The 26,001-nt window shown below is 43.9% G+C and overlaps 1 protein-coding gene across 1 annotated transcript in view; it reads right to left on the bottom strand.

The window, feature by feature from the left end:
* The window catches only part of LOC141047780 (parvalbumin beta-like), a 141,362-nt gene that overhangs the window by 28,759 nt on the left and 86,602 nt on the right, over nt 1-26,001 (bottom strand). Inside the window, exon 4 of the mRNA XM_073543068.1 lies at nt 257-366. Within this exon, the coding sequence (XP_073399169.1) occupies nt 257-366 (110 nt within the window). The remainder of the gene's footprint in view (nt 1-256; nt 367-26,001) is intronic.

Raw genomic sequence — 26,001 nt, 5'->3', positions numbered from 1 at the left:
GCAGAGGTGCCATGCTTGGAAAATGGGGTCATTGTCAGAAGAAAAAAATGATCATTGTGCTTAATGCTCCATCAGCAACATCATGGAGGGTCATTGCTAAACATTCTCAAGTGTGAATAATGTGCATTGAATATCATACTTATTTTATATAGCAGGTTTATGTAATTGATAAGCCACATCTTTACAAAAATACTCTATCAACACATTATGTATCAACCTAGACATGTATAGCATTTCTATAATAAAATTTCCTTACCAGCAAGTGAAATTTTGCCTGTGTTATTAGGGTCACCAGCTTTCATGAAATCTGCAGTCTCAGCAGGAGTCAGACGCCTGGCACCAGGTCTAAAGTTCTGCAGGATAAGTCTGATAATAAGAACATTATTTATTGCTTGTTTAGAAGTTTCCAAAAATATTAGCTTTATATATGGTGCAATATAATATAATCCACCACTGATATTTTAGAATAAAGTATTAGAAAAAGGAAACTGTCACCATGCAAATGAAATCCAATCTAAAGGCACTATGTTATAGAGCAGGGGGAGATGAATAGAGTTGAGCGAATTTGATCGGGTTAAGGCTTATTAGGCAAGCTATAGTGCTTGCCGAATAAACTGTAGAGGGAACCCGGCTTCCTTGTTCGACTCCGCAGCTGCATGTGTCTCGGCTGTGTGACAGTCACAACACATGCATGGAGAGCTCAACAAAAACAGTTTTTCACAAAAAAAAGAAGGAAAAAAAGCACACATACTGAATTTAGTATCCCTGCTTCCAGAACAAACTAATCTTTAAAACTGTCATATTTTTTAACCCGTCTCGTGAACACAGTACAAAAAGAAAAAAGCTAAAAAAAAATAGCTTTTTCGTCATAATGACACAGCATCTTGTCAAGCAAAAACCAAGCCCTTATGAAGCTCAGTCGACAAGAAAATAAAAAGGTTACATTTACCGCATTGTGAATGGTGTGAAGAAAAAATAATAAAAACCATTTATGAATTTACGGTCTTTGTTCACTCTGCCACACAAAAAATGCAAAAAAAAAAGCGATCGAAAACGTTAAGTAGTCTAAAATGGTTTGATTAAAAATTGCAACTTATCCCACAGAAAATATGCCCCCACACAGCTCATTCCGCAAAAAGAAAAAAGTTATAACTCTCAGAATATGGCGATGCAATAATAAATACTTATTTTGTGAAACATTGTTTTAGCGTGCAAAAATTGCAAATTATAAAAATTCTAAATAACCCTGGCATCGCTGCTATTCTACTCACCTGATGAATATAGTCGCCCTATCACGTTTACTGCACGGTGAACAGTGTAAAATGGCATGGAAAAAAAACTAAAAAAATTCCTGAATAGTTTTTTAATTTTTCATTCTGTTTCTCAAAAATTGGATTAAAAATCAAATAAAAAATGTGTTGCACCAATAAAAACTTAATCTCATCATGCAATAAACAAACTCCTACTCAGATCTGTTGGAAAAATAGCGCTTGTCCATGTTCCTAGTAGTTCAGTGGTGCTGGGAAAGTGACATTGCTGCCAATAAACCAATCAAGCACAATCAACACTCAGAAATTCAAATGGAACCTTCTTCTGAGCCCCACAGAGTGCCCAAACCAAACTCCACTTAACAATAACATGCATTTCAAAGCTGAAGACAGGAGAGCGCAGTTAAAGATGTTCTTTGGGTCTAATCATTGATTATCTATCGATTGGACAGTTCTTTAATATGAGATTGGTGGAGGTCTGACACCAGCACACCCAGCTATCAGGTAAAAACTGCTCTGGTAGTGGCCGGACCTAAGCAATGTGAAGGCAGAACACAGCAGCCCTGTACATTTCTTAGTACATGAATACTGAGCTTTATCTCCCATTGAAGTGACTGTGAATGTACTGCAGTATGCAGGCAGTGGCCACCAAGCAATGTAAGGGGATGCTGTATATATCCCCAGAGAGCAGCAGTACGTGTGCTAGGGGACACGTCGCGGTCCAAATACCACGCTGCACCTGAGAGACCAGACTGGCGAGCAGTTGTACACCCGCAAGTGAGATCCAGGCTGCGCCAGACAATATCCATGGACCAGACCACGTCAAGACCTGAAGTCCAACCCTGCACCAGTCAAGATCCAGAGACCAGACTACACCAGGCAGGACCCCAGGCAGGCCCAGCCATCACCTGCCCAGATACAGGAGAAAGCTACAGATGTATCCCATGAACCCTGCCTTACAGGCAGAGTTAGCCTTATTGACCCTAAACAGAGAGGAATTAGAGATGGTTATGTTCCAGGAACCAAAGGACCATGACACTGTCGATAAAGTGATTTGAATTTTAGAGTGCATGCTTGGTGACACCACTAACCCAGGTAACCTACAAATGTGCCTGTTCCGTAGGATCCAGGGGCAGGGTGAGATCATAGCACAGTACTTAAACACTTTGCATGAAATAATGTAACACCTACGCTCTAATCCTAATATGAGCTTCCTGGAGTTTGGGGCGAAAGCAATGGTGCGAGAGGGAGAGGCCCACGTCATAACAGGTATGATCTGGAGCCATGAAGAGACCACCCCTAAATCAGCCAATATTGCCCGATATGAAGAAAGTCAGCTCTGGAATTCCTCCCTCCCGGGCTCAGGCACTCCAAAACCATTATCCATCAAAGGAACATTGTGTGGAATGCTGGACTTGTGGTGGAAGGGGACATATCTCCTGGAACTGCCCAAACTGAGAAAGAAGGGAGCATCTGTTAAACTAGCGTGCTAAACTAAACTAATGGTCAAGGAGCACACTGTGGGGCTCCACACACTTGAGAGAGGGGATGAAGACTGAGAACATATTGTCTCTTATAGGCATGTCACTTGGACTGAGTTTAATGGACAATGTATCAGCTGCCTGATGAATACAGAGTTTCAGGTGACCACTATGCTGGAGAAATACTTCCGGGCCCACTTTCCAGATGTCGCCCACTCCAGAAAGGAATCAGGCCGGAGTAGTGTGGATGTCTGCATGAGTGTGTAGAAAAGAGTTGGGCAGAAAATGGATCATACTAGTGAAAGACCACTGGAGAATGTGGGATCCATCATGACTCTGGGGATGAATGTCTTAAAGGAAGAAGGACACTTCCTGGCTAACAGTCTGTGAAAGAATAGTTGGATCCATGTAACCCGACATCAGAGAGTGTTCCAACAGTTGTTGCAGGTTGGTCAGATTCAAAGGTTACCAACCGCCTCCCAGAGCCTCTGCAAATTAGTGGTGCACCAGAAAGTTAGGGTAACTTTAACTGAAGGACAGACCATGCTCACTATGCCGGTACAGGCCCAGGTGTCAATGGAAGGAGTGGAAGTCGGGCTTGAACACCCAGAGGAAGAGGAAGCAACTCTGGGATTGCTGGTTGCACTTACACTACTGCTAACCCTCAAGAAAGAGGTAGCTCGAGTGTACGTGATGTTGGAAGATCTTTCGAGGTCCGACGCCATAGAATTGTCTTTGGTGAAAGAAGACTCGTGGACTGCTGTGATCTAATGGAACAGATGGAAACCTACCTCACAGAATTCACCTCTGACCAAGTGGGGTAGATAGAAAATCTATTGCAACGATATCAATGGGCGTTTGCTCAGCACGATGACGACTTCGGATGCACCAAAGCCATGAGATTCCTACAGGGGACCGCAGCCCCCATTAGAGAAAGATATTGGCATATCCCTCGTCAAATGCACTAGGGAGTAAAAGACTTGCTGTCACACATGTAGTGATATGGGAGAGTCAAAGCGACTGGGTGGCACCTATTGTACTAGTGCGGAAAAAGGACAGGATGTTGAGGTTCTGTGTGAACTAATGACGACTGCATGTTTGCACCGTATGAAATTCATACTCCTGGCCAAGAATCAAAGAATCCCTGTCCACCTTGGGTAAGGCTAAGTATTTCTCGTCCCTTGATCTGGCCAGCGGTTTTTGGCAGGTTCCCGTAACGCATCAACAAATAATTATCTGTAGCGGCAAAGGACTGAACAAAGACGGGCTTAATTTTTCCCATTGGGTTATTCAAGTTTAGCCAGATGCCTTTTGGACTAACAAATGCACAAGGGACGTTCAAAGACCTGATGGAAAGATGCCTAGGAGAGATAAGTTTTGAAGCCACTCTGATATACCTTGATTATATCATTATCTGCTTTCCCACCTATGAAGAACATCTCTCCAGGTTGCTTCAGAGGCATGAGCTAAAGATCAAACCTCAAAAATTACACCCCTTTCAGAGGGAGATCAAGTAGCTGGGGCACAGTGACTCCAGTGCAGGATCTACACCAACACAGAGAAATTGTCTGTGATGCAAAAATAGTCTACACCCAAGACACTGAGGGGGCTGATCGCATTCCTAGGACTAGCCGAATACTACACCCCAATATTCTTTCCCCTATAGCTACTACCTCTGACATTCCTGGAGCCGAAGCTCTCACCAAGGGCTTTTCTAGAATTTGGCAGGACTTCAAGGTCACATTAGTGAAGTCTTCGGAATGGATGAATAGACACGCAGACAAGAGGCGTTTAGACTCGCCTCTGTTTCGCCCTGGGGACAAAGTTTGGATTTCTTCAAAGTTTGTCCATCTCAAGCTACCTTTGTACAAGTTGGGTCCTCATTTTATAGGTCCTCTCGAGGTTCTCAAACAGATAAATGACGTATCCTACAAGCTCAAGCTCCTGGCCTCTTTACGCATTCCCAACTCATGCCACATATCTCTCCTCAAGCCTATTGTCTTTAGCTTCTTCTTCTTCAAAGACACAGGTACTACTCATGCTTAAGTTATCGCTGAAGATTTTTTCAAGGTAGAAATTATTCTGGCCATTAAAGGAGTAAAAAAAACAAAAAACTTTTTTCTAGTGGATTCGAAGAGGTTCGATCCTGAGGAGTGGTCGTGGGATCCCAAGGAGAATATCCATGCCTGTTATGAATGAGTCACCGGAGGAGAAAACAAAAATACAAGCTAAGTCCAGAAAACCGGAGAGGTTGGTAGCTATCGGATTGCAGACCCCTGATCCTATTCACCACAACTAACAGTAGCCGTGGGGGGTTCCTAGACCCCTCGTTCACAGCCGGAGAACTAAATAAGCCTAAAGAAAGAAAGGGGAAATCTAAACTGCCCCAGAGCAGACCCCAAAGCAATAGACAGCCCCCAACATGTATTGTCGGTGAAAAACAGATGAAAACACAAACACAGACAGAAAGACAGGCTGAGCAAACGATGGGGCCCAACTAACTAGATAGGACAGGACAGAAAAGATGCTGGCTGCAATCCGCAAAAAACCCTACCAAAAATGTCCCAACCGTCTGATAGGGAAAAAGGCCCTGAAGTCGCTAGACTTCAAAATCACTATATCAGCACTCAGGTATATTCTGAAAACAGAGCAAAGAGATCAACTGATCAGAGACAAAAATGGAATTCAGCCAGTCCCAACCCGGACTAGCTGAATACAAACACTAAAGAAACCAGACAAAATCTCATGGAATAATAGCAGGGCAAAAACTTAGCTTTTAGTAGACAGGAACTAAACTGGATGCAAGAGCTCAGAGCAGAAAGGATCACCAGCAGCCCTGCAGGGCGTCAGCCGCCTTATATCCACTCAGAAATTCCAGATGTCCAATCACACTCCGCCAGCTCAGATGACAGGCTCTTCCCATCCCAATCAACCTCACCACCTCTCTTCACCAGCAGAGGGAGTTCATCAGACATTAAAGGTGAAGGGGAGAATGAACTCACAACACATGCCCCTCTCCTTATGGAGAGATTTCTTGTGGGCTTGAAGAGGAGTGCCAAAAATGGGAGGGTCTCACTCACTGACCTAGCCCTCAGCCCATGCTTCCTCCTGCTGTTGTGGTTTCATGGGGTCTGAGCACATCTGGCAGATTCCAGGGCACTGCGTTTAGGGTGTGTGAACACTCCTGGTCTCTTACAGAGACAGAGCGCACCGTCCGAAAGTGTCCTAGTCCAATGGCTGGGAGACACTTATTAATTAAGGTATTTCCACCTGTTGGGCGGTGCCTGAGCAATGTGTTCTGCCAGTTGTCTGCACGTTTGCTAGCTGTCAGGTCCCCTGTTTAGCAGTTCCTGCCTGTACCTGCCAGTTAATGCCTGTAACTGCCAGTTCCTGCTAGTATCTGCCTGTATCTGTCTGTTTCTGTCTGTACCCGTCTGTACCTACCATGGCTTTATACCAGCCGTGTCTACCTTTACCGTGAGGTAAGTCACTTCTCACAGCCAAGCCATGAGTCAGGATAGCCAAGTTGAGAAGCCAGGAGGATATGTCATAAACAGAAGGAAGAGACAAAAGCATAGTCAGGTAACGTTACGATGTCAAAATACCATGACTGCAGATCAGAGCAGAAGTGGTTAAACAGATGGATGGTCAGAACGAGGTCCAAGGTCAGGCAAAAAAGATCTACAAACAGAACGCAAGGCACAGAGGAACAAACCACACTTAGCTGAATGTACGTCTGGCAGAGTTCTGGGAGAAATAGCTCAGTTAAGTAGCATGTCAATCACCTGAGATAATGATCACTTGGAGACAGCTAGTGCTACCAGTCTCAGATTGGATAGTGCTACCAGTCTCAGATTGGATAGTCAAGCTCTCAATCAACCCACTTACAGCTCAGCACACCCCTGTACCAGATTGGATGGATGAGCTTTCAATAACTGTATCTCAGACACACTGAGAGGTGGAAAGGTGACATGTACCAGCCACTCCTTCACATTCCTGTACAACGGCGAGTGACTGTGCCATTCAAGATCCGTGAGCCATACTACACTGGTACCACTCTCCAGGGACCTCTGTAGCTCTGTGCATTGGTATTGTTATTTATCACGTTTGTATATTACTCTTTATAACTAGCTACTCTATTGCCTCCTATGCAGGAATTGATCTGCTATGTCACTATGCCTTATGACAACACTTTTTCTAGATTGATGCATCTGTTGTAATGGTTGTCAGTATTTTCATGATATATACTATGATATATGCAGCTATTCATATACTGTGTGTGCCCTTGTCTCTCACAGCACATCATGTGACATGTATTATTTCCCTCCCTTCTACACCTTGTTATCTTTTTCTAATTAATTCCTAGTGATTACCGTCTAACCATGTGATTTAGTCATATGAATTTTATTTACCCAAACAAAAATTTATGACCACATATAGGGTATTCCTGCATTTGGAAGATATTGCTTTCTAAATGTTTGGGTCGATTTCCCCTATTATTCTTTGTGAAAAATAAACATTTGGGGCTAAAACAACATTTTCGTGTAAAAAAAAAAAGTTAATTTTCACATTCCAATGTTATAGAATGGGTTCAATATACTCACCACACCCCTAGTTGAATTCCTTGAAGGGTGTAGTTTCCAAAATGGGGTCATTTGTGGGGGGTTACTGCTCAGGCTCTACAATTGTGACATGGTGACCGCAAACCATATCAGCAAAGTCTACTTTCCAAAATGGCAGTAATTTATTTCTTAGCTCTCCCATGTTTCTTGTACAGTTGTTTTCCCCAACATATGAAAATATGGGGCATTATAAAAATCAGGATAAATTACACAACAAATTGGGCTGTCATTTTATTACCCTTATGAAAATGAAAAATATGGGGCTAAAGCAAAATTTTTGTGGGAAAAATAGAATTTTTAATTTTCACAGTCCAGTGTTTTAAAATTCCATGAAGCACCTGTGGGTTTAAGGTGCTCACCACTCCTCTAGATAAATTCCTTGAGGGGTCTAGTTCCCAAAATGTGGTCTTATGTGGAGGATTTCCACTGTTTAGGCACTTCAGGGCCTCTACAAATGCATCATGGCATCTGCTATCTACTCCAGCCTATTTTGCTCTCCAAAAGTCCGTCTCTCTCATCCGAGCCCTACCTTCTGCTCAAATTGTAGCTTTCCATCCCTTATGAAGTATCATTATGTGGCGCCCCTGAGGCTCAGTCGCCACAGAGGTACTGCACCTCCTCCTGAGGTGTGGTGCCCCACCATCCAGGTAAGTTGGGGGCTCCTGAACACGCTCCAACACTCGCACCCCACACAACAGAGTAGCTCAGCAAAGCCACATTGCGGCTCCCTGCTTGGAGTGTAGTAGAGCACCTTTGGTGGCTCCCTGCTTGGAGCACGAAACGTGCTGGGAGGCGGGTTGAGTTAGAATACATAAAAGAGCGGGGAGGTTTAGAATTACAGGTCAGTCTGGGAGAGGAAGCCACTCAGAGAGGAGTGAGGAAAGAAGATCCCTGAGAGAGGGATGGAGGAAGGAGGTGCTGCAGCAGACCTCAGTGACCTGGGTCTGCTGGCACGGGAAAGGAAAGAAGGAGAAAGACATGGAACTGAAACCTGATCTTCCATAAGAGAGAGAGATTAGTACGGAACAAAGTAGTAAAAGGGAACAGAGAGGACGTGGGTTAGGAGAGAACCCTGCCTAGAAGTTCTAAGCGCAAGGCCGGGGCCCGGTCCCCGAGGTTGTATGGATGCTAATGGTCCTGCAGCAGACACCGCTGGAGTAATGGACTGTAAATGCACTACTCCCATCTAAGACTTGGGGGCACAAGAGCAACTTGGATAGTGAGCCGGGACTCAGGAGCAAGGAGTCCCCGAAGCAGGCTACAGCTGTCTGCCGTACAAGTAGAGTTCTTGGGAGCATCAGTCAGGAGGCACTCCAGTGTAACTCAGTACTAGTAGTACTTCACACTTAAAGGCGCTATAAGAGGAGACGTTCAGAAAGGTACATGTTGGCGGAGCGTTGGAAGGGAGCATTCCATCTGATCTGGAGGTTGATTAAGCCTCTGACCCAGAGGACACGGTACGGAGGCAGGCACCTGTATGTACTACAGACTGTGAGTAAAGCTTTGGAACTACAAACCCTGGTGTCCTCCATTGATTCTTGCGCCAAAACACCCAACACTGCTACCTTTGAGTACCGGCTTCTACACCACTTGTGCCTCTCCTCCAACTCCACATCTACACTGCCCTGGGGCTACAGCTTCACCTGTGGGGAGCTTCACCATCTTTGCTGCAACACACCACCAGCCCCAGAGTATCTGCATGCAGCGTCGGCTTAACATCTCACTTGCCGAACACTACAGGTGGCGTCACAAACTATTCCATTAACTACATTCCACCATTACTTGGGTGCCCACAGCCACGGACCGGGTCACCACTGCTATGACACATCCCGCTGACACCGGCCCGGTACCGAGTACCCCACGGCCCTGGAAGGGCGACCCAACTTGGCATCACGAACATGATGACGAGACCCGATGCCATCGGGTTCTGTGTGCCTAAGATTTGTTGGACTTAAAACTTTTGAGAATGTGCAGAAGACCCAATTTAATAGACTGTAAAATGAACATTAAAAATGGCCACTGGAGCGGTGAAGAAGGGTGTGACGATATGGAAGGTCCTAGGAAAAGACCGCGAATAGTCTTGGGCCTCCCCTGCCTGAATTACTATGTGACAGCAACAAGGCTCACCCCTGAGGGGTTCGTATGCTGGCTTGGTATGGAGGCGCTGGAAGGAGACGCCACCCCAAGAAGGAGGGGCAGAAGCCAATGGCGGGAAAAGAGCCGAGGCAGGAAGAAGAACGCCAGAACGCCATGATGGAAAGAGAAAAGAAGTCAGAAGAATGGGGGGAGAAGTCACTCGCCCCCAGGCCACCCCTGCGGAGGCTGCGTTCACTGATACATCCTCTGCAGCGTCCGCCGCCACCTTACAACCGATATTGCCTTTGGATGAGTCCCGTCTGGAGGAGATATATGAGGGCTCTGGAGCAGAACGGAGGGCTGGGACCACATGCCCGTCTGGACCTGGCGTGGTTGCACCGGCCTCCACCGATGACCCCGGCCGAAACCGGCCTTGCCCCTGCCCGAATTCAACTGTGGTCCACCCCATCAACAACTCCGGGAATTGCGGCTGCCGCCGTTCACCACCAGGTACCGGGGCCGGAACAGCGGCTGGGAGCGCCAGGCATGATTACCGCTCCAGGTCTGACCCTAGTTTTGGGAGCGGAACCCACGAATAGGGATGACCCAATTGACCTCCGCCGGCGATTCCCGACCGCAGTGCCGCTGGCTGAGGTCCCGATTGACACCGAAGAATCGGACTCCGAGGTAGCAGCGTCATCACCGGCTGAGTCGCCGACCGCAGCCGAAGTGCCGTCAGTGGTAGTGGATATGCCGTCTCCACAAGCAGTTGACATTTCTATGGCCCTTTCAATTACCCCGTCCAGTCCCTATCTCTCCCTGTGGGAGGCAGAGTATATGCACTTGGCAAGCAACCAGCAACAAGATGAAGATGCCCAAAGCATCTCATCTGGTAGCAGTTCCCAATCATCAGTTTCTAGAACCCCAGGAGGGGACAACAACCATTAGTCAATAACTCTCGTTACCCAGGAGGGTATTTGCACAGTTGTGCCATTGCTTTCTATTTTTGCACCAGTATCCTATTTTTGGTTATCATGTCATAGTTTATTTTCCCAGAGTTGCCCAGTTTTGTTGGCAGCTTTCACATTGAACTGCAGAGATCATAAACGCTGAATGGTCCAGAACTGCTATTGTAGTTTGCACCTCTTTAGGTGCCCTCTCTTGGTTTTACATAGACACTTTTCGAAGATAAGGTCTACCTCATCTGGAGTATGACTCTCATCAAAGGACACTGCAAGAGATCCCGGCTGGGAGTGGTGTCCAGCATTTACGAGAATTGTTCAAAGTTTTAATGTGAAGTATTTGATAATGATGTGTCTTATGAGAGTATTGGTAACTAGGAAATGGCTTTTATATAGAATTAGGAATGTTTTGATAGAGAGGTGAGAGATTTGAATAAAGGATAAAGAATTGAAGATGTAGGTGATGAACAAGACACCACGGTTGTCACTCAGAGTTAAAAGAAAGTAGAAAATGTGCACTAAAGATGGAAAGAAATGTGTTGATATTGAAGTGATAGTGAGTAACTGACAATAGCACTTTGAATTACGTATTGTATTGAAAATTGCACTTTTGACTTAAGATTTTAGATAGTTAATTAAGAATTGTTTGCAACGTTCAAGAATGAGTGCCTCCCACATTGGGAAGTTTAGTATAAGAAATGTTTGTTTAGCATTACAAAATTTTGTATGTTCCTGTGTTGTCAACTTTGTTTGCCTTGCAGCCCGCGGACGTGCTGTGTTTAACGGGGGGTATGTGGCGCCACTGAGGCTCAGTCGCCACAGAGGTACTGCACCTCCTCCTGAGATGTGGTGCCCCACCATCCAGGTAAGTTGGGGGCTCCTGACCACGCTCCAACACTCGCACCCCACACAACAGAGTAGTTCAGCAAAGCCACATTGCAGCTCCCTGCTTGGAGAGTAGCAGAGCACCTTTGGTGGCTCCCTGCTTGGAGCATGAAACGCGCTGGGAGGCAGGTGGAGTTAGAATACATAAAAGAGCGGGGAGGTTTAGAATTACAGGTCAGTCTGGGAGAGGAAGCCACTCAGAGAGGAGTGAGGAAAGAAGATCCCTGCGAGAGGGATGGAGGAAGGAAGTGCTGCAGCAGACCTCAGTGACCTGGGTCTGCTGGCACGGGAAAGGAAAGAAGGAGAAAGACATGGAACTGAAACCTGATCTTCCATAAGAGAGAGAGATTAGTACGGAACGAAGGAGTAAAAGGGAACAGAGAGGACGTGGGTTAGGAGAGAACCCTGCCTAGAAGTTCTAAGCGCAAGGCTGGGGCCCGGTCCCCGAGGTTGTATGGATGCTAATGGTCCTGCAGCAGACACCGCTGGAGTAATGGACTGTAAATGCACTACTCCCATCTAAGACTTGGGGGCACAAGAGCAACTTGGATAGTGAGCCGGGACTCAGGAGCAAGGAGTCCCCGAAGCAGGCTACAGCTGTCTGCCGTACAGGTAGAGTTCTTGGGAACATCAGTCAGGAGGCACTCCAGTGTAACTCAGTACTAGGAGTACTTCACACTTAAAGGCGCTATAAGAGATGTTCAGAAAGGTACATGTTGGCGGAGCGTTGGAAGGGAGCATTCCATCTGATCTGGAGGTTGATTGAACCTCTGACCCGGAGGACACGGTACGGAGGCAGGCACATGTGTGTACTACAGACTGTGAGTAAAGATTTGGAACTACAAGCCTTGGTGTCCTCCATTGATTCTTGTGCCAACACACCCAACACTGCTACCTTTGAGTACCGACTTCTACACCGCTTGTGCCTCTCCTCCAACTCCACATCTACACTGCCCTGGGGCTACAGCTTCACTTGTGGGGAGCTTCACCCTGGGAGGGCGACCCAATTGTACTCAGGAGAAAATGCACAACACAACAACAAATTGTATTGTCAATTTTCTCCTGTTACCCATGTGAAAGGGAAAAATTCGGGGCTAAAGCAATATTTTTGTGCAAAAAAATATTTTTTCATTTTCAGGGCTCAAGGTTATAAAATTCTAGGAAGCAACTGTGAATTCAAGGTGCTAAAGAGCTAAAAGTAATAATGAAGTAAGGCTTGCAAGGGAGACAAAAAGCAGCAAAAAAGGATTGTGGAGGTACTGTATGTAAAAAGCAAAAGAAAATTTAAAGATGCCATAGGATTTTTACAGGATGAAAAAGATGACGTGGTCAAAAATTATGTTGAGAAAGCCAAACTTTTAAATTCCTATTTTGCATCTGTGTTCTCTAAGAAAGCAAATTTAACAACAACTGATTTTCACGGTGAGATAGAAGGAAAAAAATAATCCACTCAAACTCCACACAAACAGAGAGATGGTGAGGGAACACTTAGCTAATTTATATGAATTTAAATCTCCTGGTCCAGATTAATTACATCCTAGGGTACTGAAAGAGTTAGCAGAGGAAATTGCAGAACCAAAAGCCAGAATCTTTGAGAAATCCTGGAAAAGAGGAGCAGTACCCGAAAATTGGAGAAGGGCAAATGTTGTCCCTATCTTCAAAAAAGGAGAGAAGACGGAGTCAGGAAATTACTGGACAGTGAGCCTTACTTCTATACCAGGAAAGATATTTGAACAAATTATTAAACAGCATGAATGTAAGTACTTTGATAAGAATACAGGAATTTTTGTAGCAAAAAAAGTCCTGCCGGACTAATCTAATGTCAGGCACCCCTGATGAAGGCAGAACTGAAACGTGCGTCAGGGGAGACTCGCATTTCAACTGGTGATGGACTGCTCCTCTGTTAGGTAAAAGACCTCTTTTAAAAACATCAATATTAAGTTGCTATATATTGATACTGGTGCACCTGCATACTTAATGAGGTCTGTACCTAGCTTGGGGCAAGGATTTAATATTAGTAATTTGCCCTGTGTCATGATTTTTGGATTGAAAGTAATATATTAATTACAATAATACATTATACACAGGAAGGTATTATGTATGGATATCCCACTGCCATGTACCCAGGTTGATGCGCCTCCATTTCTTACAGCACATTATGTGATTATGGTGATATTCTTTGTTTCCCCCTTACCAGTTCTTTTTATACTGCGATAATAAAGTTTATATTGAGATTAAATATTGACCAATGATCATCGTTTTTTCCTCTGTTCTTGCAATATAGTATGATGATAGGTCTTTACCAGTCCTTTACATACTTACACATGGTTTTTCTATAATAATTGTTCTAGGTATTCCACTGTGAGTACCTGCACCATGTGTGATAGTCGTATAAGTTGTCTTTGTTTAGTGCAGAAGCATTGCAGAGTATTAGATCAGCGATATATCATTATACAATTGTTGTCCCATCCTGGGACAATGTAAAAAAAAAGTTTTAAAAAAGTTAATAAAAATTGTAAAAATATTTTAAAAAATTCACAAAATAAAGAACAAAAAAATATTAATCCAATGAATACATTTATTTATATAAAAAATAAAATAGAAATAATAAAGAACGACCCGAACTATAAAACTGTTCCACTACTTAACCCCTTCAATGAACATCGTAAAAAAAGAGCAAAAAACTATGCTTTATCATCATATCATCAAACATAAAGTGGAATAAAACGCAATTAAAAAAGACCAATCTACATTAAAATGGTACAGCTGAAAACGTCATCTTGTCCCGCAACAATCAAGCCGCCGTATAGCTTCATAAGCGGAAAAATAAAAAAATTATAGCTCTCAGAAAAAAGAGAAGCAAAAATAATTATTTTTCCATAAAATAGTTTTGATTGTGTAAAAGTGCCAAAACATTAAAGAAATATTAAAAAAAAAGATATAAATGAGGTATCACTATATTCATACTGATCCAAAGAATAAAGCTGCCTTATCAATTTTTCTACACTCGGAAGGGCTTAAAAAAAAAAAAAAAAATTCATGATTTTCTGGTATTTGTTAATTATGCCTCCCAAAAATCGGAATCGAAAGCGATAAAAAATATCATGTGCCCCAAAATGGTACCTATAAAAAAGTCATCTCATCCTGCAAAAAACAAGCTCTCACATGACTGTCAGCAAAAATATGGAAAAATTATAGCCATCAAAATATGGTGATACAAGCATGTGTGATTGCAGCCAAACATAAAAAAAGATATTATTTTGGTATCATTGTAATCAAAACGACCCGAAGAATAAAGTTGTCTAATCACTTATACCGCACGAGGAACGTGTAAAAAATAAATTAAACAAATTCCTCATCTGCTGTTGATTTTTTCATTTTGCCTCCCAAAGATTGCAGTAAGGTTAAGTGCTAGAAGAGCAGAATCCCTCCTCAAGTAACCCCATTTTGGAAATTGTAGCCCTTTGGGAATTTATCTACTGGCATAGTGACGATTTTGACTCCTTGGATGTTTTCCAGAAACAAACATCAGTCGATGTTGCTGAGTGAAAATAGCAAACTGCCATTGTGGTGCCCATACGTTGAAGTCACCAGTACATGATAGTGCCCAGCTCATGTTTCTGGAGTCATGCACCCATAAATTAGGCTGGCTGTCATCACTACAGAAATGCCAAACATGTGGACTCTAAATGTGCTTTATGTACACTGGTGATCAGAAGAGGAGGGGGCATTTGGATTTAAGAGTGCAGAATTTGCTGAATTTCTTTTGGGGGGCCTAGGGCAATTGAGCTTTTCCACAGCCTTTGTTCTACCAGTAACATGGAAAACACCTATATTTCCATTAACAGATGACGGACCAGAGTGGGGACTTGCTTTTTTGTGTGTATTGATTTGAAGCTTTTCTAGGGAACATTTAACATAAATCATTGGGATCACACTTATGCTGTGCTCTGCGCTGAGCGCTTACACGGGGGTTTCCATATAAATCTCTGAAAAATGTGATGCAGATGGAATTCCTGGCGGAAGATTCCCTATAATGAAGCAGATGCAGGCACTGTGGACTACGTCTGGCCGCATATGATCCGGCGGTGTCCGTCTTTTTAGGCATGCATAAAAGCACTGTCAACCACAGTTTTGCGCACCTCTGAAAAGAAGGACATCGCTGAGTCCAGAGTAACTCTGCTGCCTCATTATAGTGAACGTATTTCTCGGGGGTTCATCTGAATAAAATCACTTGGAGATTTAGATGTTAACCCCGATGTAAGTACTCAGGGTAGGGCATCGGATAACTGTTATACCTAAAGTTATGTAAAATGTTCCCTATGAAAGCTTCAAATCAATTCACAAGAAAAGCAAAGTCCCCACTTAGGTTCCTAATCTGTTAACAGAAATATAGGGGTCTTCCATGTTAGTACTCATAGTACAAAGGCTCTGGCAAAGCTAAATGGCCCTCATCCCCCAAATGAAATTCATCACATTCTGTGCACCCAAATCCCTTCACTTCTGATCACAACAGTGTACCTAAATCACATTTAGATTGCACATATTTGGCATTTCTGTAGCAATGATAGGAAGCCTAATTTATGGGTGTGTGTCTCCTGAAGCCTGAGCTGGACACTACCCACATACTGGTGAGTGCAACCAGGGGCGAAACTACCACGGTCTCTGGAGTTGCCACTGCGACTGGGCCAGGGGGGAGTCAGGGGCCCGGCAGGCATATATCAACTGTCCCGATTCTCACGGGACAGTCTCATTTTTGACCCCCCCCCCCCGAGTCCCGCACTGCACTGATCCACCACACCCCCCATGCACCCCATCCTCGCCCTCCCAGAGACCCACTGCACTGACAACAGCCCATCGCTAGGCTGTTTTCTCCAATGTGCACACAGGACCTGTGATGAGGTCACAGGAGGGGAGGAGTCAGGGGTCACATGATCAGGGGCTTCGTGTCTGCAGGACTCTGCTGTGCTGGTTGTCATGGTGCTGGATGAGGTAAAGTTTATGTGTGGGGTCAGGAGGGGTTTACAGTGTGGATGTAGCGGAGCCGTGTGTGTACAATTTTGTACGGAGTGGAGCCGCATGTGTACGAGGTGTACGGAGCCGAGCCGCGTGTGTACGAGGTGTATGGAGCGCAGCCGTGTGTGTACGAGGTGTACGGAGCACAGCCGTGCGTGTACGAGGTGTACGGAGCGGAAATGTGCCCGTATTTTGGCATGGGGGGGCCCATTTGAAAGTTTGCACCGGGGCCCGTAACTTTGTAGTTACGCCACTGAGTGCAACGTACTGGGCACTACAACCTATGGGCACCACAATGGCAGTTTGCAATTTTCACTCAGCAACATCCACTGCTGCCTGTTTCTGAAAAACACCCATGGAGTCAAAATTGTCACTACACCTCTAGATAAATTCCCCAAAGGGCTATAAGTTCCAAAAATGGGGTTACATGAGGGGGGATTCTGCTCTTCTAGCACTTAAGGGCTCTGTATATGAAGTCCGCAAACTTTTCTACCAAAATCTATGCTACAGGAGGAAAATAGCTTTCCTTCCCTCCTGAGTCTCGCTGTATGGCTAAGCAATACTGTACAGCCTTATATGCGGTGTTTCCACATTCAGCAGAAATTGTGGGACAAATTTTGGTGTCATCTTTACCCATTTCCCAATGTGAAAATGTAAAATCTGGGTCTAAAACACAATTTTGAAAGTAAAAATGTAATTATTTTTCTTTACAGCCCAATTGTCACATCTCTGTTGATGGGTATCCCAGGACCAGGGGCTCCTTCCCTGTCCCTAATGCTAGGGGCGCCCTAGCTTGCCCTATTCCCCAGATTACTTCTGATGGTGAAGACGCCGGGGCCACGTACCTTGCCTTAACTCCTGAATCCGTCCACGGTCTGTACCCTTACCCCCAACCCAGGGAAGAGGGTAGACGTAGGATACTGTAATACACCAACCAGACTTACAAGGTAATACGAACAGGAACAAGGAAAAAGACCAAAATACCACTATGCTCACACAGACCACAGAGGAATGTACCGGGGAGTGGAGGATGGGGTTAAAACCAAAGTAGGAGAAGAAAGGGAATTATCACACACTCAAAGCCAAGCAACAGTCACAAATAATTCCACCAAATGCCTTCTCAAATAATAACCACCAACAACCTCCAGCTATACAGCAAAAGCTATCTCTGACAATGAGTTCTAGCCAGGGTTATATAGGAGATTATATAGGAGATGGGAGTGGCTAACAGTGAACAGCTGAGAGCCTAAATGCAGGAAAGCTTCCAGGAGCTCTCAACTTGGAAGATTAAACCCTGCACTGCAAAAATAAACTTGCATCGTTTAATATGAAGGTGAAATGCTCCTAATCAGTGCAGGAGTAGGAAAAATCAATACTGGCTCCTCTCTGTTGAAGTAAACCCGTGACACCAATGGTATAAATTTCTGTGACACACCTGTGGTGTCAATATCATCCCTTTACCCACAGATTAATTAATTGAGAGGTGTAGTTTGTAAAATGGGGCCACTTATGGTGGGAGTTCTACTATTCTGGCACCTCAGGGGCTATACCAATGTGACATGGCATTCTCAAACCAGTCCAGCAACATCCAAACTCCAATATGGTGCTTCTTCCCTTCTGAGCTTTGCACTTTGTTTCAAAAGTAGTTTTTGGCCACATATGGGGTATTGATGTACTCAGAATAAATTGCACAACAAATTTTGGGGTCCATGTATACATATTAACCTTGTGAAAATAAACAAAATTGGGGCTAAAAGAACATTTTTGTAGGGAAATTTTTTTTATTTTTATGGCTCAATGTTATTAACTTCTGTGAAGCTCCTGGGGATTCAAGGTACTGTTATGATTCCTCCACTCACTGAATGATTGCTATGCTGTTCTATGGAAACTGTCTCGCTGAGCTGTCTGTGTCTTGATTGACAGCTTGGCTGTCCAATACTGTGATGGGCTTGCTGGGCTGTCGGTACCTTGATTGACAGCTCTGCTGTCCAATCTGTGATCGAGACGTGAGGGACTTTGTGCAGGTGTTCAAAATTCTGGTGATCGCCCAGCTACTTAACTGAGCTGTCTGCCTCTGATTCCTGTCAAATGTAGTTTGTGCTTCCTGGTGAGTGCTAGCCTGATTCTGTTGCTCTGAGTCCTGATCTTCTGCTGCCTGACCCTTTGGACCATGTTTTGACTATCCCTTTGTCTTGTCCTTTGGCTTTTGATCTGCTATCTCTTGTTATTGACCCTGGACTGTGACTTGACTTGCGCTTTTGCCATTTCCCTTGGTTATCTATGTGCTTTCTTCATATTGACCCTGGAAAATCTGACTCTTCTGCCTCACGACCTGTCCGTGAGTAGTGACTAGTGTCACATTAGTGACTTGAGTCACAGGTACTCATTTCATAATCTAGATAAGTTCCTTGAGGGGTCTAGTTTCCAAAATGGGTACTATTGTGGGGGTTTTCCACTGTTTAGGCACATCAGGGCTCTGAAAACGCGACATGACACCTGCAGAACATTCCATTAAAATCTGCTTTCTAAAACGTCACTGCAACCTTTCTGAGCCCTGCCGTATGCCCAAACAGTTGTTTTCCCCTCACATATGGGTATCTGAGTCCTCAGGAGAAATTGCACAACAAATTTTGGGGTCCATTTGTTCCTGCTACCATTTTGAAAATTAAAAATTGGGGCTAAAAAACAATTTTGTTGGAAATGAGATTTTTTATTTTCACGGCTCAACATAATAAACTTCTGTGAAGCACTTGAGGATTTATGGCGCTCACCACACATTTAAATAAGTTCCCTGAAGACTATAATTTCCAAAATAGTGTCACTTTTGGAGGATTTCCACTGTTTCAGCACATCAGGGGCTCTCCAATGCGACATGGCGTCTGCTAAAAATTCCAGCAAATTCTACATACAAATTGTGCTCCTTCCCTTCCGAGCTCTGCCGTGTGCCCAAACAGTGGTTTTCCACCACATATGGGGTATCGGCGTGCTCAGGAAAAATTGAACAACAAATTGTATAGTGCAATTTTAACTGTTACCCTTGTGAAAATGGAAAATTTTAGGCTAAGAACACATTTGTGTGTGAAAAATGTGATTTTTTTTTTTATTTTCACCTCAACGTTAGAAACTTCTGTGAAGCACCTGGGGGTTCATGGTGCTCAGAACACATTTAGATACCTTCCCTTAAGGGTCTAGTTTTCAAAATGGTGTCACTTGTGGAGGGTTTCCACTGTTTAGGCACACCAGGGGCTTCTTCTTCGTGCTGTGCTATGTACCAAAACAGTGGTTTTCCTATACATATGGGGTATTGGCGTACTCATTAGAAATTGTGCATCAATTACCTTTGCAAAAATAAAAAAAAAATTGGGTCTATAGTAAAATTTTTGTGAAAAAGTTAAATGTTCATTTTTTCCTTCCACATTCCATTAATTCCTGTGAAACACCTGAAAGGTTAATAAACTTCTTGAATGTGGTTTTGAGCACCTTTAAGAGCGCAGTTTTTAGAATGGTGTCAATTTTGGCTATTTTCTGTCATAGAGACACCTCAAAGTCACTTCAAATGTGATGTGGTCCCTAAAAAAAAATTGTTTTGTAAATTTGGATGGAAAAATTAGAAATTGCTGGTCAACTTTAAAAAATGCTATTTATTAACTATTTTGTGTGACATAACTCTCTGATTTAAGGGTATAAAAATTAAAAGATTGAAAACTGCTAAATATTCCAAACTTTCGCCGTATTTCTGATATTTTCACAAAAAAATGCAAGTCTTATAGAACAAATTTTACCACTATTATGAAGTCACGAGAAAACATTCTCAGAATCAGCGGGATCCGTTGAAGCGTTCTAGAGTTATAACCTCATAAAATGACACTGGTCAGAACTGAAAAGTTTGGCCTGGTCAGGAAGGTGAAAACAGGCTTTTGCTCTTTCTGGGATTTTTGGTACTATGGATCATTGACAGCTACTTCTGTATTTACACTTATACAAAGAAAGCTGTCAATAATATAAGACTCTCTCCATAATTAACAATTCTAGCAATAGGGATAAATGATATACCAAAAGAAAATATCTATATAGTCTCATATATCATAATTGTAACAAATCATTTAATTGCATCCCATTGGAAAAGGAAAGATCCTCCAAAAACAGAGGACATCGTAGAAAGAATAGCTACACGTAATGTGTGCGAAATTAATCACGCCATAAGACACAATAGATTTCCCAAAGATTCAAAAAATTGGGCCCACTGGAATAAAGAATTCACAACCCCATTCACCTAGTCCCCTCTAATCACAGGAGAGAAGGAACAAGAAAGGGAAAGAGGAAAAAAAAAAAGAAAATCAGTATGAGAAGTCCTCGGGTGGTTGACAAGGATCCCTCCTTTGCAGTGGGAGAATTAACAATTGCAAAAGGAATGTAGACTTGGAATACAAAAGTTTGTTTTATTAAATGTAGAATTATTAGAAACGTAAATGGATGTAAATATACCGTGTATTATTGCTGGATATAAGGTTAGTATAAGTGAATTTTCTTTTATTAATAATTGGTAATACTATATTTATAAGTGTTTAAACAGATATTTTTATTTTTTTTTAATTGTTTGTTTTTTAGAAACTGGACTATAACAGCATTTACTCCTATTTTTATCCTAGATTTGGATATACCCATTCATTTACCCTTCTAATTCCCCTCCTTAATAAAATTTGCTGTTGTCCTTCTTTCCCTTCCCCTGCCTATCTCTCCTATTGCAATAAATAATATGTCTCGAGCATAGTAAAATATTGAGAGAACAATAAGCTTCAAAGATAAAAGTGATTTGCCATATGCACAGCTTGCTATTGTTAAATCATTTTTTTTTTTTTTTTTTTCTTTTTGGAAAAATAAATAAAAATCTGTTGAAACAAAGTAAGCTGTCGATCACTGATAGGACTGCACAGCGAACCAAAAATCCCAGAAAGATTACAGGTTTAAATAATGAAAAACACAGGTTATATTGAATCTTTCCTATAAAACTATACATCAATCTGCCCAGCTCCCCCTATACTATAATATGATGCCTAGATGCCTACAGATTAAACTGCATTTCCATGATGATAGGTTCCCTTTAAGCTTGGAGAGCACGGAGGCTCAGTGCTTAGCACTGCCCCTTTGCAGCACTGGGGTCCTCGGCTCAAGTCTAACCAAGTACAACATCTGCACGAAGCTTGAAAGTTCTCCCCGTGTTTGCATGGGTTTCCTCCCATGTTTTAAAGACTAAGCGCTCATACTCATTTGCGAGAAACTCCGACGAGTCTCGCACGTCAATACCCGGCACTGGTGCAGGCACTCAGGACCGGAGCGTTCAGCTGCATAGAAATACATGCAGCTGAACGCTCCGATCCGAGTGCCGACGGTATTGACGTGCGAGACTCGTGCGAGTTTCTCGCAAGTGAGTATGAGCCCTAATAGATAATTTAGATTACGAGAATCAAATAGTAACATAGTAACATAGTTATTAAGGTTGAAGGAAGACTTTAAGTCCATCTAGTTCAACCCATATCCTATCCTAACCTGCCCTAACATGTTGATTCAGAGGAAGGCAAAAAAAACCCCATATGGCAAACAGTAAGCTTCACATTGGGGAAAAAAATTCCTTCCCAACTCCACATACGGCAATCAGACTAGCTCCCTGGATCAACCCAATATTAAGGAAACTAGTGTATATACCATGTAATATTATAGTTTTCAAGAAAGGCATCCAGTCCCTTCTTAAATTTTAGTAGGGAATCACTCATTACAACATCATATGGCAGAGAGTTCCGTAGTCTCACTGCTCTTACAGTAAAGAATCCGCGTCTGTGAGTATGCTTAAACCTTCGTTCCTCCAGACGTAGAGGATGACCCCTTGTCCCCGTCACAGGTCTAAGAGTAAAAAGATCATTAGAAATGTCTTTGTACTGTCCCCACATATATTTATACATTGTAATAAGATCACCCCTAAGCCTTCGATTCTCCAAACTAAATAACCCCAAGTGTAATAACCGGTCTTGGTATTGCAGACCCCCTAGTTCCCTAATAACCTTGGTCGCTCTTCTCTGCACCCGATCCAGTTCAGCTATGTCTTTCTTATACACCGGAGACCAGAACGGTACACAGTATTCTAAGTGTGGTCGCACTAGTGACTTATATAAAGGTAAAATTATGTTTTCCTCGTGAGCATCTATGCCTCTTTTAGGCCTCTTTCACACATCAGGTTTTCGCCATCAGGCGCGATCCGGCGCTTTTGACAGAAACCGGATCCAGCGAAATGCAATGCCGGATCCGGTTTCCCCCCCATTGACTTGCATTTGCGCCGGATCGCGCCGGATGGCCATGCGTTTCATCCGGTTTTCGCCGGATCCGGCAATGTGTCGCGATCCGGCGTCTGGAAAAAACGGCTACTGTAACGTTTTTTGTCTCCGGCGAAAAAGGCGGACACGCCGGATCCGGCGCGTCCGTCTTTTTCACACAATGAAAGCCTATGAGCGCCGCAATGCGCCTGATCCGGCGAAAGCCGGATCCGGTTTTTTTGGTCTGAGCATGCTCAGTAGCTCTGCCCACAAGACATATATAAAAGCAAGACAGTGGGACCCACAGCCACACCCAACATGCCACCCAAGAAAGCAACCAAGCGCAGCAGGAGAAGGCAGGAGACCACTGCAGCACCATCAGCATCACCACCACCCCAAATGGAGCAGCAAATGGAACATGCTGAGGAGGGGAGGCCAGCAGCAGATGAGAGACGGTAATTATCAAATCCCCCATTCCTCCAAACTAGGGCTATTGAATATCAAGATATTCATTGGCCCTTTGTTTCTCTTTATTCAACAGCCGCCCAATAGATGCAGCAGCAGCAGCAGCAATGGCAGCAGCTGGAACACCACCCACAGGCATGGAGTGTGGCCACCAGGAAGACAGCACATCATCTTCTGGGAGCCCTCCCTCGCATCGTCAGCGTTTGACGGTAAGTTTTTATTTCCAAAATCCATCATCTCTGTAATATATGTCTATTCATTGCCTTTTATTTCAAAACAGGATTCACAAGATGAAGAGGAGCTCCCAGAAGAAGAAGGAAGGGGTGGACAGACACCTGGAGTGGGCTCACAATTGGTAAGTTTTTTGCATCAAACGCAGAAACACAACATCAAACTACACACAACACATAGAAAACAATGTTCTGCAGACCACACACAGCAAACAAATGCCTACATCCAAAGACATAACATTTTTTGTTTTCTTCTCTAGTCTTCCCAATCTGGTGCTCGGCCAAGAGGTCCTCGCAGTGCCTCCCAGGGTCGTCGGCGACAGCAACGCGGCGGTCACCAGCGTGTAAGTATAAATATTTTTGCTTTGTTTTTTTGCACTTTTTATTTCATTTCTTTTGTGGAGGCTAATTATGTTATTTTTGTCTTTTTCTTTAACAGCCTTCACAGCGTGCTCCCGACTCTGACGGTGAGGATGGAGGACTCGATGTGGACCAACTCATCGATCTCGTCAGAGAAAGGGAGCCGCTCTGGAATATGGCTGACCGCTGCCACGCTGACCTTATCGTTACCCGACGACTCTGGGAGGAAATCTGTTTGCTCCTTGTGGGCTGCTGGGAGGACCTCGATGTTCGGGCCCAGATTAAAGAGCGTAAGTATATACAGTACCGGTTGCTTGATGTAAACCAGTGTTTCCCGAACTCCAGTCCTCGTGGTCCCCACGGATCATGTGTTCAGGATTTCTATTTACTATGGAAATCCTGAAAACATGACCCCTGGGGACCATGAGGACTGGAGTTTATGAAACACTGATGTTGTATACTAACCACTCCTTTCTCGTTTCAGGGAACAGAATTGTGAATCGGTGGCGGTCTGTGAGGGATCGTTTCAAGAAGGAGTTCAATGAGATGCGGGCCCCGAGTGGATCTGGAGGACGCAGGAGCAAGTACAAGTACGCACAAGCCCTGTCGTTCCTCCGGGAAACAATGGTCACTAGAAGGTAAATATTACACACCACATGTGAAAAAAAATGTTAGATGTAACTTTTTTTTTTCAGCCAGGGCCATACCATGTCAGTATTTTAATTTTTTTTTTCCTCTTTATTCCACAGCACGGTGAGCAGCACTCGGGAGCCTGCACAATTGGACCCTTCTGAGGCGATCCCCGAGGAGACCGGCACCGAGGGACACTTCGACCGCCCCGGTACATCTGCACCTTCCCAGCCTTCCCACACATTCGACCCATCTGTCCCATCCACCAGCACAGGAGCATCGTGGCCGCCTACATTACATGAAGCTGCTGGTGAGGAGATCGCTTTCCCTTTACCCCACCCTTCTGCCCCTGCCACCTCTAGTACACCTGCGGGTACTGGGTGGCAGCGGCAGAGGGGGTCAGGAAAAGAGTTATGCGCCAGAGTTCTTGCATCTGAATGCATCTTTCCAGAACTGTCTAAAAGTCTTGTCAGAGCAAATCTCCGCAGGCTTTCAGCAGATCAACTCCAGCATTCTGGAGGTGAAGACACTTCTGCAAACCATGCATTCAGAAGCAAGATCTTCGCCAAACCACACCTTTTTCAGGTCTGTTGTGGAGCGCATGGCAACACTATCTCCTACCCAGCAGATGCATGTAATGCATTCGTGCCACGGTGCTCTACAGCAGGTTACCTCCCAACCTCCACCTCCCACCACTGTAGTTCCTCCACCTGCACCCCCTCCAGCCACTTTCCATCCTCCCCCTCCTATTACATCTGCACCCCCTCCAGCCACTTTCCATCCTCCCCCTCCTATTACATCTGCACCCCCTCCAGCCACTTTCCATCCTCCCCCTCCTATTACATACCAGCAACCTCACCAGTACCAGCAACCTCCCCAGTACCAGACATCTCCCCACTTCCAGCAACCTGCCCCGTACCAAACTCCTTCCCCGTACCAAACTCCTTCCTCGTACCAAACTCCTTCCCCATACAACTTTCCATCAACATCATCTGCTCCTACAGTCCCTGCCCAACCCTCCACTCCACCGCCCACCACCTCTTCTGCCTCCCACATGTCCACCCATTCTGTAGCTTTTTCCACACCATCACCTCTAACTGTTCCTTCCCCACCACGATCCCAGTCCTCTCTCCACACTCCCATTGTCGAAGTGTCCTGCAGCCCCTCCAGCAGTATTTCCACCCCACACTACACCGAGTTATAATGTTTTTTTTGTAATAAAAATGCCCATTTGGTTGGTTTCAAACCTTTATTAAAAAAGTTTTTTTTAACTTTAAAAACAGTTTACACAAAAAAAAATATTTTAAATAAAAGTTAAATTATTGTTTACACTGGTTGTCTGTCATTTCTTTCTGCGGCGAAATATGTTTAAAAAAAAGGTTAAATACAGGGTATTTAAAAGGTAAAAAGGTATTCAAAACCAGGTATATAACTGTGGGTAAATTTTAGCTTTTTGCCACAGTTGTGTTCCTGGTTGTGTTTGAAGCAAAGTATTTCACCTGAAAAGTTGTGTTTATTGTTGGTGATTTCCTAACAATGTACACAACTTTTGTTAAAAGGTGAAATACTTTGCATAAAACACAACCAGGTACACACCTGTGGCCTAAAGCTAAAAATAGTAAGACCATGACAAGATAGCCAACTTTGGTTGGCAAAGGTATATACTGTTGGTCCAGAAGGTACACAAGTTTGGTTAGGGCA

Source organism: Dendrobates tinctorius, unplaced genomic scaffold, assembly GCF_039654945.1.
Source record: "Dendrobates tinctorius isolate UK_male_01 unplaced genomic scaffold, ASM3965494v1 ptg000129l, whole genome shotgun sequence".
Taxonomy (NCBI): Eukaryota; Metazoa; Chordata; class Amphibia; order Anura; family Dendrobatidae; genus Dendrobates; species Dendrobates tinctorius.
This window is presented reverse-complemented; position numbering and strand designations above follow the sequence as displayed.